General features: G+C 28.9%; 1 protein-coding gene across 2 annotated transcripts in view; it reads right to left on the bottom strand.

Moving 5' to 3' along the window:
• Window positions 1–12,748, bottom strand: part of LOC119603752 (keratin, type I cytoskeletal 9) — a 35,740-nt gene that overhangs the window by 3,957 nt on the left and 19,035 nt on the right. For both annotated transcript variants that reach the window (XM_037955914.1, XM_037955913.1), the window contains exon 4: window positions 7,780–7,983. In XM_037955914.1, the coding sequence (XP_037811842.1) occupies window positions 7,780–7,983 (204 nt within the window). The remainder of the gene's footprint in view (window positions 1–7,779; window positions 7,984–12,748) is intronic.

The raw sequence follows: 12,748 nt of genomic DNA on the forward strand, positions 1-12,748 counted from the left end.
TGTAAATTATTGTTGTTGTTGTTTCATATTAGAGGTGCAAGAAGGAAATTTGTTGTAGTTTAAAGTGTTTAAGTGTTTTTGTTGTAGAGTAGTAGTTGATGTTGTTGGTGGCAACATAGAAAAAGTTTGAAAAAAGATAAAAATCTCATACGATATCATTTTAGAAATTGATTTCAATATTTTTAACATTAAGTATTTAGACTTTGGGATTAACACTGTTAGCTTGTCATTAGGATGTGAGGCGGTTATGTACATGATGTATTATGTATGTATTTATGTATATGTATGTTAGTGTAAGCTTGTATATTTGTGTGTATGTATGTTTGTTATTTACTTACATTATGAATTTGCCTTCTATTTTACAGGAATTGTTAAAATTTTTTTTAGTTTTATAAACTTTTTAAAACATTTTGATAATATTTACAGCTAACAGACTTATTAACTAAAATTTTAACACATACATACATACATATGTAGATATGTACTTAGTTATAAAGTTTCTCCTTATAATAGCTTATCTTTATCCTGTAACTGTTGTTTATACAAATAATGCTAATTGTCTTGTTAAAATATGTTTCCCGGTATAACTTCATAAAATAACTTAAAGATACGGAGGTTTAATCTTTAAAGTTTGCTATCATTTTCATTATTCAGTTAGTTTTAGGAAATATCTTAAACTTATTCTAAAAGGAGTTTTCAATTATTTGCAATTTTAAGAATTGTAATGAAAAATTAGTTTCATTGCAGAGTTTGAAGTAATTGTCTATTAGGATGGCCCTTAAATTGGCTGATATTCCTATTGAAAATTAAATTTTTGTTCAAGCAACCGTTTTTCAAAATTTGAGTGTTGACGTAAATATTTGACATTAGATCAAATAAGATGTATGTAGATACATTACATATTAACAAAATAAAGTTTTTGGTTTTTAAATTTTTGCCTGAAAGCTAGTCCAAAGAAGTCAATGCATACCAATGAACATTTTTGCTTTTGTTTTATTTCATATTTACTTTAAATGAAGAATTTATCGCGAAATTTTTAGAATTTTTCACGAATCTTCTAAAAAAGAGAATTAAGTATAAAGTTTCTTTAAATACACATTTTTTTTGAGAAATTTCTCAATTATTTATAAAAATTTATAAAAAAAAAATGTTTTTTTTTTTAAATGTAAAATGAACTTTCTATAAATATCATGAATTTTCTTTAAATAGAGAATATATTTAAATAATGAATTTAATAATAAACTATATGAACATTTTCTATAAATACGTACAAAATTTATTGTGAAATTTCTGTAAAAATAGAATGTATTATTTTTTGGAATTTAAAGCAAATTTTTTCACGAACATTCTTGGAATAGCGAATTTATCTCGATTTTTTATTTTATGTTAACTTTAAATGAAGAATTATTTGCGAATTAATAGCAAATTTTCTATAAAGTTTAAGTGGCCACTCTCTAGATTACTTGTAAAGTGACCACTGTCTCCCTTCTCGCTTACAAAGGAGACAATAAAGTGACGAATGACCAGGTGGTTAGACGTTAGTGGATATCACTGTCTTTTTCGGATGCATTGACTTTTTGTCGAACTGCTGGGTTAGACTTATTGAGATATCGTTTTAAAATATAGTTCAGTTTTAAATTCTTTCACGTGAGTTGAAATAAATTTTTGTATGGATCGATTTTTTAAATATTTCTGGAATTTATTTTTTATTCATTTATTTTTTTTTTTGGAATTTAAAGCAAATTTTCTCACGAACATTCTTCTAATAGCGGATTTATCTGGATTTTTTATTTTATGTTAACTTTAAATGAAGAATTATTCGCGAATTAATAGCAAATTTTCTATAATTTTCTCTAGATTACTTGTAAAATGACCACTGTCTCCCTTCTCGCTTACAAAGGCACAGACAAAGTGTCCACTCTCTGGCTTACAAAGGGGACACTAAAGTGACGATTATCTTCACTCTCGTTTACAAAGAGTACATCCGTGACGAACGTCTAACCAGGTGGTTAGACGTTAGTGGATATCACTGTCTTTTTTGGATGCATTGACTCTTTGTCGAACTGCTGGGTTAGACTTGTTGAAAAATCGTTTTAAAATATAGTTCAGTTTTAAATTCTTTTACGTGAGTTCAAATAAATTTTTATACGGATCGATTTTTTAAAATATTTTTGGAATTTATTTTTATTTTTGGAATTTAAAGCAAATTTTCTCACGAACATTCTTCGAATAGCGAATTTATTTCGATTTTTTATTTTATGTTAACTTTAAATGAAGAATTATTCGCGATTTTTTTGCAAATTTTCTAGAAAGTTTAAGTGTCCACTCTCTAGATTACTTATAAAGTGACCACTGTCTCCCTTTTCGCTTACAAAGGAGACAATAAAGTGACGAATGACAAATTAGAGCCAAACAGTTTGTGTCATTTTCGGATGATTGAAAGTGATACAAACTTGTATGTATTCTGAATACAAAGTGACAGACAAAAAGCTTAAGTTTATTTTTTAAGTGTCCACCCTCTGGCTAACAAAGGGGACACTAAAGTGACTATTATTTTCACCCTCGTTTACAAAGAGTACATCCGTGACGAAAGGCGAATAAGAGCCAACTAAGTAGGTGGTTAGACGTTAGAGGAAATCACTGTCTTTTTCAGATACATGGGCTCCGAACTGCTGGGTTAGACTTGAAATTGAGAAATCGTTTTAAAAAATAGTTCAGTTTTAAATTCTGTTAAAATATTAATGTTATGCTAACTGATATATAAGCCTTCACATGAGTTCAAATAAATTTTTATATGAATTAATTTTGAGATAAATCTTAGAGAAATAAATCTTCACGCTTTTAGAAAATTTATTATTGTTGAGGAAAATTTCAGAAGTTGACTATCTATGTGAAAAGCATTCAACAAAATCACAACTTATTTTTTAGAATTCTAGAGTAGTTTTCAGTTTTTTATATTTCTTGATTATTCAATATGTGGGATACATAATAGGACAGATAACAATAAATTTATGTAAGTAGATTCATTTTCGTTTTTTAGCAAGAGAATTCTCAGACAATTTGAATATTTTAAAGAAAATTGGACCCCTTGTGTTCCGAATCATTTTTGATACAATCAAATGGAAGGTATCACAGAATACTTTCAAAGAAACATATTATGTTACCATCCAGAACTATAAATATTAGAGTGCAAAATATATACTTGTTTAGCTACTATCATATTTATGATTACATTAGTGATTTAAATTATTGCTTAAACATATTATGGTTACAGCAATTAAACAGTTTACTACAGTAATCATAATATTCTTGAAAACGGTGTAGTGATTTTATAAAACTTTTTTATATTTCTTCTTACACATATTGTTATACAAAACTTCTTCTTCTTTTCATATCTGTAAGCTTTACAATACATATGTAAATATTTACTTCAAAATTATCTTTAAATTCTTATTTATTACTAAACTTATTTTCATCATGAATAACATATTTTTTCCTCAGTATAGCTCCTACAAATACTTAATATTTACAGTTATAAAATATATATGTTTAGGTAAATATCTTACCAAATTATATTTATAATTTCAATATATTTACACCTTATTTTGTTAACAGTAACTAACTTTAAATACTATGCCAACAAAATATTTACATATAAAAAGCATATTTGAATGTTTGCAAATTGTTTTGCAGGAAATACTTTAAAAATATATACCAAAAACATAACTAAATACTTCAGAAATAAATTGCATAATATTTAACAAAAAAATAAATTATATAAGAAAACAAAATATAGCCGAAATTCAATAACAAACATTTAAACACCAGTAGACCAAATAAAACTTACCAAATCGGGCTAATAAAATCTATAAATATTACGAAAAACAAAATAATAATAATAAAAACAAAATCAAACGAAACGTTTAAACCGCATTTTTAAATCAAATACTTTGTAAGTAAATAGCTATTGTCTGTCCATTTATCGGTTGCGATCACGTCTGACACAATACACGCAATCACCAAGCAAGTTTACACTCATACATACTAAACAACCATATAATATATAAGTGAACTAGCTTTATACCCTATAGTTCGGGGTGGCTGGCCCAAATTTTAATTAAATATAATTTACCGTTATTTTAACATGTAGATGACCTAAAAGGAAGTCAGTTGACCCTATTTTGCCTGGATTAGAAATTACTTTCTAGAGTAAAGTTTAGGTAAGATAGGTTTTAATGTTATTCTTTCCACATTACTTAGGACACTAAAGCAACTACCGTCTAGATTACTTGGGCATAAAAACGTGACAATACGTATCTAGTGATCTAAAAATGTACATACCACAAGATTCAATTAATTCACTGCTTTTAAAACTGCTGGGTATTTACATTAAATACGTCACTACGACTCAGAGTAAGTAAGTAAATAAATGAATGACTGACTAACAATGAATAAAAACGGTAAACAATTCAAGCAGAAGGCAAAATATGCTTTCACTTTCATACATCAAATGTATTAACATCGGTGGGTCTGTGCTGTCTGTATTGGGCCGACACAACTCATGCAAAATATCCATCTATTCAATCGGAAGTTTAATGTGTACTTTAGCAATTACCGGTAGATTAGTTATAGCGGTAAAAACACAACAAACAAGTAAAGAAGAAAAAAAAACTGCTTTAACTTGAATCCAAACAAAATATAGATACAGATTCCCCAAAGAGTTGAGACTTAAGATTTATATAAAGTTTTTACCGCAGATATCATAATTTACCCCCATAAGTTACATGTCCTTAAAATATTTATAGAATTTATTTTATTCTAATTAAACATTTCAAGGAATTTTTTGGTTTTAACAAAATTATGTTATTCTTAGAAATTCCAAAAGAATTTTAAATTGTTTATTTTTAGTTTAAAACGTAATTATCACAAGTTTTAGTTACATATTCTTAATTGTGTGTCATATTTTAAAGGAGTGAACTCATTAAAATTCATTTAGTTTTGATATAATAAGTATATTTCGAAAAAGTATAATTAAGTAACTTCAAAAGTAATCTGTGCATGTTTAGCATGAAATTTGAATCTTTTTATGAAGAGGACTTATCACGTTATAAAGATGACGACTTATGCTATTGGAGTGGACACATTTCAGACATTTTGTTACAATATTATAACTGTAGGCCACCCATTCTCTTATTTTCACATTTATATTGGATACAGTTCTAATTTGTTGTTATTATTTTAAATCCGGTTCAGTTTGTAAATCTTGGACTTTCGTTGAGAACTAATTCAAACTTTTATTAGATCCAATAATGATACATATTTTGCCAAAATCATTAAAGAGGCTTGTGACGTGATATCTTAACATTCAAAGTTTTTACGAGCCCAGCTATTTAATCAAATTTACAGCGTGTTGGAAGGCAATTTGGGAATTATCAGGTTAAATCTAAGATCTTATTGTATTAGAAGAGAGTCTTAACTGAATATTCTTCAAGAGAAGCAAGCATTATATTAAATGGGTATCACAACACTGGAAAAACATTGCCGAAGAAAGATCGAAGTAGTTGCTGGGGTTATGAAGACAAATCCAAATCATATAGAGTGACCCTAAGGGGGGTAAACGAGAAACCTTCTCAGAATGAGCAAGTTCGACAACTATTCAAAATTGGACTAGCAGATTCAGAAAATTATTCCATATATAACATATCTTGGGAATATCGGATTAAATACCTTCTTAGTGTTCTATATAAGTTGTATTCCCAGCAACATTATCTTCTTTGGATCTGTTCTAGTATACATTCTCCTTTCAACCAAATCAAAAGTTTAAGAGTCATGAGACTCCCAATAACTTTACATACTAAAGAAGGTAAAGTATTTTTTTTAATTTTTACTATATCATTTATCCAGACTTCTTTATGGCCTGTGAACCAATATTTTTTTTGATTTTTTGTTTTGTTTGCGGAGCTCATAAGCAAAATGCCACTGCATCCCACGTTAGTTTAAAGGAAATCCTCCAAGTCGATCTATATCTTCATATAGGAAGCTGGAAACCTTTAAACACTTTGAATTTTTAATGGTACTCCCCCAGTAAAGTTGAAGAGTTTCAATGGTCTCCACCAGGGTATAAATAGTTAAGGTTTAATGGTCTCCACCAGTGTATAAACGTTTGAGAATTCTATGTTCTCCCCCAATAAAACATACCTCACTAGAGGCGATACGTAAGCACGAGGTTAATGTAGGCAATATATAACTTTGAACAGTTATATATAGTAATACACTATACCAGTGCGAGAGAGAGAGATAGAAAGCCAGGCAACAAACACAAGCCTGAACGCGTTTAAAAAATAATCGCGATGACGTGAGAGTTGTTCCCCAATTCAGACGTGAATTACGACTGTGAACCAATATTAGAACTACAAGTTGTTTTTCATGTTGGGATTGGTTATGAGTGCAATACAGAGGCTATTCTTAAGAGTTTTAATATGCTGTTATTGAGACTCTTAAGATTTTATTCTTAACAATTATCGCGGACATTTCTGAGAAAAAGAAAAATATATCTGATCTATCAGATGCGTGAAGCAGTGATCGATTCCTTTTTTTTGGATATCAGCTTTATAACCGGGTTGTAGTTTCTGGATAAAAGAAATTTTTGAAGGATGATGAATACGGCCGAGTATTCGAGTCTTAGAACTGAGAAGATATGTTAAACCATGTCTCCAGATTAACATGAGGATCAAAAATGTGACTATTAACTCTAGTTTATATATGAAACTAAATCACAGTTAACATTCATAGATTTTACTTGAATGAAAATAAACACTATTTTTAAAGAAACAGCAAATTAAACGATATTTCCTAAAGTTTTGATCCGATTCCTACAATTAACGTAATATGGATAAACAATATTTTTGCATGTGATTTTACTATGTTACCTATTTTTTTAATTTTTCGTAAAATTGGGAATGGAAAATTAATCTAATTATTTACATTTTCATTAATCTTTTAATGTTTTAACAAAAATTATTTTAAAATAATGCATTCATTTAAGGCACTGTTAACTTGCTTTAAAGTATCTATAATAAGGACAAATAAGTTTTGCTGTATGAATATGACAGTTAAAGTTGATGAGACATTTTTTACAAACGCAATGATTTTGATAGATGATAATGATGTTTATAACTATAGTGATAATGATGATAAGATATTGGCGTAAAATTGTATTGTACAAGTTTTTAAGGTGGGGGTGGTGGGATTTCAATGAATGAATAAATAATTTTATGAATGGTTGATTGATAATAAGGAAGATAAACGACAAAAGAAACTATTTACATTTTATAAAAATATTTACACAAAGTGAAATGAAAATATTTAAACGACATAATTATATACAACAAATATTTACAATATTTACAACATAAATAATATTTACAAATGTAAACGGAAAAAACTTGATTTACAATTTGCTAAAATAAAAATGAACTTGCAACGAATAAATAGAAAAATGAAAATATGAATATGATTTTTAAACGCTTGACTAGTTGAAAATGATCAGTCGCCTCTGTTGGAAGGGGCGTCATTATAGTTTCTCAAGTACTCTTCGTACTCGAGTATAAATAAATGAATATTTAAATGACTTAATAATGAATGATCATTAGATATAGAGGCCACACCACAAAGAATGAGAAACAATAAACCCTTTTATGCTTCAGTTCATTTAACATAACGACACCAAACATTTTTTGTTTTCTTTAGATAATAAACATTATTTTTTTTTATACGCACCATCTGGTCCATAGGCTGTTGGTAAATAATTGCTAGATGGCGCTTCGAATGCTACATGTCCACCACCGTAACCGGCACCACCACCAGTATAACCACCTGAACCGGATGGTGGTAAATACTGATGTGTGGCACTGCTAAATGTTGGTGGCTTTGATGGTGGACCATAGCTAGAGTGACCACTTGGTATTTCGTATGATGTTATGCCTGTAATAATAGAGACACACAATACAATTAACAACAATTTCAAATTTTATTTAAGCTTTATTGTCGTCGTCGTCATCGTTGTCGTCATCATCTTGATCATGTTGCAATACACGAGTATGTATAACCAAAGTATATTTTTAAAATTATGCAGTTTTTTTTTTTGTTTTTTTCTTTATATACACTTAGAAAAATAGTTGTTATTAAATACTTATTAAGAATACAGGTTTATACGTATTTTTTTACAGTTAAGAGTTTTTAAATCGGGGTGTTAGTTTATATACAAGAAATTTGGGTTCAAATTATATTCAAAATTTATCATAAATGGTTAAAAATATGCACAAATATTAAACAAGTTTTTAAGCAATTTTATACAAAAAAAAAAAAAACTTTTAGTAAAACATATGTAAATTTTTAAAAAATTGTTTTCAAAATTGCGGACTATTATCAGTTAACGGCTCGAGAAGGTCGTAAGATGGGTGTGTTATATGGACTAATGTCATAACATCCATGAACGCTAAGACAAATCAAAGAGTGTCATAATATCCATGGCTTCGAGATTAATAGCAATAATAGCAGGACACTGGATGCTAGGCAGACATTCTAGTTGGCTTGGGCTAACCTTCAATGAACACTGTTGCTGTTGCAAAGACAGGGAAAAGGAAGAAACGGTCTTCCATTTTCTCTGCGAATGCCCCGCTCTATCCGTGAAAATTACCCGTTTTAAACTGGGTGCTAGGCAGACATGCAAGTAGACTTGGGCTACCCTTCAATGAACACTGTTGCTGTTGCAAAGACAGAGAAAAGGAAGAAACGGTCTTCCATCTTCTCTGCGAATGCCTTGCTCTATCTGTGAAAATAAACCGTTTTCTTGGCAGTTACTTCATATCTAACCTTGTTGAGATATCTGGATCTAAGCTTAATGATATCCTAAGATTTCTCAATGCTACAGGCTGGATCTAAAACTATAAAATACAAAATCTGACGAGTGAAGTGGTCCAGTCAAAACGGAGTCTCTTCGACTATACTTGACTGTTCGCGCGCAGTGAACTACCACGTTAACCAACCAACCATCCATGACTTCAAAATAGTCCTTATATTACGAAAAAGTTTAAATTCGCTAAGCCAGTTTTCAAAATATCCTAACCCTTGCAACAGACCTAAGACCGATTATATAAAACCCTTTTAAGGGAATTCAAATCCGGTACAGACTGACTATTTTTGAAAACACCATGACAATTTTGGTGTGTGTTATAATATTAAGACATGTCGCCAATTGAGATACACGTTTTTATTTAGACAGATCAATTAAACATTATGCAGACCTTTTCTTATCACATCACCTTCACCATCCTATTTCTATTAAAATACATTTATATACGATTTATGGACTGAAAGACGAACTTCTTCAAAGCCTTATGAGGTGATTCGGTTACAGTGCAATGTTGAAAGTGAATTTAGCCAAATTTCGGCCCATTTATTATAGTTGTGTATAAGGAGTTTGAATAGTCCCATTGTTGGGGCCGGCCAGTTCTAACTTTTAGAATAATAAAGGCTTTGTTGAACTTAAAGATCTATATATGTACATATGTATGGGGAATTTTGTGTCAAGTGACCCAACTTTCAAAATCGATGTCTTCCGATTTGGATGAAATTTGCAACAATGTTAGTACTATTGGATAGTAGGCCAGATACGTCAAAAACTTCCGGAGTTGGACATTTTGGTCATACAGGGTTTTATTCAAATGAGTGTAACTTTTCACCTATTGGTCCTAACAAAAATTGTACAAAGGAGTTCAGACAGCTATTTCTTCATTGTTTCCAAAAACCCTCTAATTCCGGCAGTTCCTGACTGATAGAGCTGAAAATTTGTGTCTGGCTTACTATCCAATAGTACTAACTAACATTTCATCAATTGGGTCACTCGACATGAAATTGCCCATATGTTTGTCTGAATAAGGGATTTAATAAAATGACCTGCTTACAAGTGGATACTTCCCACGTATAGACGGTAAGTACTTAATTAAAACGCAATGCTTACCCGCTGGCTTACAAAAGACATGAATTTTAAATGAAGAGATCGCATTTGAAAAACTAATTTCTCTTTTTAATCGTTTTAAGCCTAAAAATTATTTCAGTGTATTTTCAATTGTCATTGGTGTCGACCCAAAGCATAACTTACAATAAATTTTTATTTTCTATGGAAAATTTTATGTATTGGCTTAACAATTGGACAACGAATACATTAAGTATGTATAAATGTCCCGGCATATTGCAAATAAGGAAATCCTTATATTTATAAGCTGCAATTAACATGATAAAATAAATGGTAGACAAATGATAATGTGTGATTTTTAGCAGTAATTTAAAATGTATTTTTAAAATCGAAAAAAATGGAAATTGAAAATTTTCACAGAGAAAAAAGCAGCAATTACATAATGCTTGAATTTTAAAAATGTTCAATTAAATCTTAATAACAGAAAATTTATAAGGAAATTTAAAAAAAAGAAAATTTCTTTCATTCACAATTAAAAATCATTTTACACACATTTGTCAATTTAGAATTGCTAAAGAAAGGAAAAAAGATAAATTAAAATTTTAAAATGGAGTTTTGATTTGGAAAAGATTTTTCGACAATGCCACATGCTATGTAAAATGTTTGGCTCAAAAATCCATGTATGTTTTTTTAAATGAAATTTCTATTATTGACCTCAGAGAGAAATGAAATTGAAAAAAATACTTGCATTGAATTTCTAACATAAAATACTGAAACATTTCAAGGAAACTTATTGGAAACTTGAAATCAAAACAACAATATTGTTAATATTTATGTAAATTTTCTTTTAAATCAAATATTACTCAACCACATACCGATAAAAGTAAGCATACATATATACAGCCATATACATACATATAGTATATTCAAACAACTAAGTATGTATGTTAGGGTGGCCCCAAATTGTAAGTTGCTGATGATCCCGGCAAAATTTAAAATTGAGTTCATTTTAAGTTACCATTTCTTAAACATTTTGAATATTTGCTGAACTGGATCAAATGTTGAAAAAGTCCTTTTTTGAGGTTAATATTATATGATTTCCATATTTCATGCAAAAAAATAATCATAAATTAACATTTTGTAATGCCTTATGAAAAGCTAGCATACCCTGGGTGCTTCGCTACCCTAATTTAAATTAAATGCATACAAAATTTTGTTTTCTTTTATAGAAAATTAAAATTGATTAAACATTTTTTTAATGTTTCAGTTTTATACGTTCAATATCACGTGATTAAATTCGCATTCAGTAAGAAGCTTGTATTTTTAGTTTCATTTATTTAGCTTCTACATTATAGAAAATTTCGAAAGTACTATTTGAAAAAAAAAGTACTATAAAATACCTCTAATAGATTATCATTTAATCAAAAATTGTATGTTTCTGTGTTCAATATTATATACAATTCAAAAAATATAATTTTAATGAATGAAAAAGTACCAAAAGTACCTTTCAGTAGATTCTTATTCACTAAGGTCCCTACATTTTAAATTTTATTTTCAATATCTATGTTCAATATCGTAAAAATATCAAAAAGTACTATCGGAAAAACGAAAAAGTACAAAAATTTCTCTCAATAAATTCTCATTTAATAAGGACCGTGTGTTCCGGTTAACCATTATAAAGAATCTAAAAGGTACCATTTGAAGAATAGAAAAGTACCAAATAGTTCCCACTTACAGAATATTATTCAGTCAAGACCATGTATATTAAAATTAATGTTCCAAGGTTGAATATTTTAGAAAATTAAAAAAGTACCATTTATGAGATAAAAAGTACTAAAAAGTTCTCTCTTAAAGAATCTTATTCAATGAGGACCGTGTATGTTTAATAATCATGTGTTTTGAGTTCATATTAAAGAACATACAAAGAGCATAATTTGAAGGAAGAAAATGTACCAAAAGTGGAATAAATTTTACCTAAGTGGAAAGTACTAATAAAAAGAATACAATTTTTCCCCTTTTCGCTTAGAAATATACTTTTTCGAGAATTAAGTTTACAAAATGTTCCGTATTTAAATCTATATATCACAGATAAAACTCAAACGATTCAAATCTGCATTCATTTGTTCCAGAAAAATAGTGTACCAAACAATTTACTCGAATTCGGTTCTATATAGGCCTTAGTACTCGAATTTTTTGTGTGTGTAAATAAACTACTTTTTAAAATTTTTATAAAAATTGGCTCGATGAGTTTGAATAAAATTAAATTTCCCGTTTTTTTCCCTTTTCGGTACTTTTTTTTCCAGTCAAATAGCAAAAATTTTATTACAATAAATATTACAGAGTTAGTCCGTAATTTAATTGGAATAATTCAATAAACCGACAAAGTTTTCTTAATGTGCTAAAAAAAGTACCATAAATACACTTTTTTTCTCTTTTACAGCCAAAAAAGACTGAATTATAAAAAAGTACGAAACAGGTATCTCATAATTTTGGAAGATGTATCCAAAATATTTATAAAAATTTTATTATGTTAATTAGTTCAAAAGTTATAAAGGGCCAAAAAGGTACCAAAATCACCTTTGTTACACATTACCCATCTGCTTATTTTAAGAGTAGATACATGTGCATTTAAAAATTTTCTAGTATCACTAATATTGTGTAAGATAATTAAGAAAACCTGTTTTACCCGTTTTTCCCCCTTTTTACCCGTAAATGTATAAATGTCCAAAAATCCCTCCTTAGTGGATCTACATAACCAAAAACACATCTACT

This window comes from Lucilia sericata, unplaced genomic scaffold, assembly GCF_015586225.1.
Source record: "Lucilia sericata isolate MDLA Ls3-8-SP2 unplaced genomic scaffold, ASM1558622v1 Contig000333F_arrow, whole genome shotgun sequence".
Classification (NCBI taxonomy): domain Eukaryota; kingdom Metazoa; phylum Arthropoda; class Insecta; order Diptera; family Calliphoridae; genus Lucilia; species Lucilia sericata.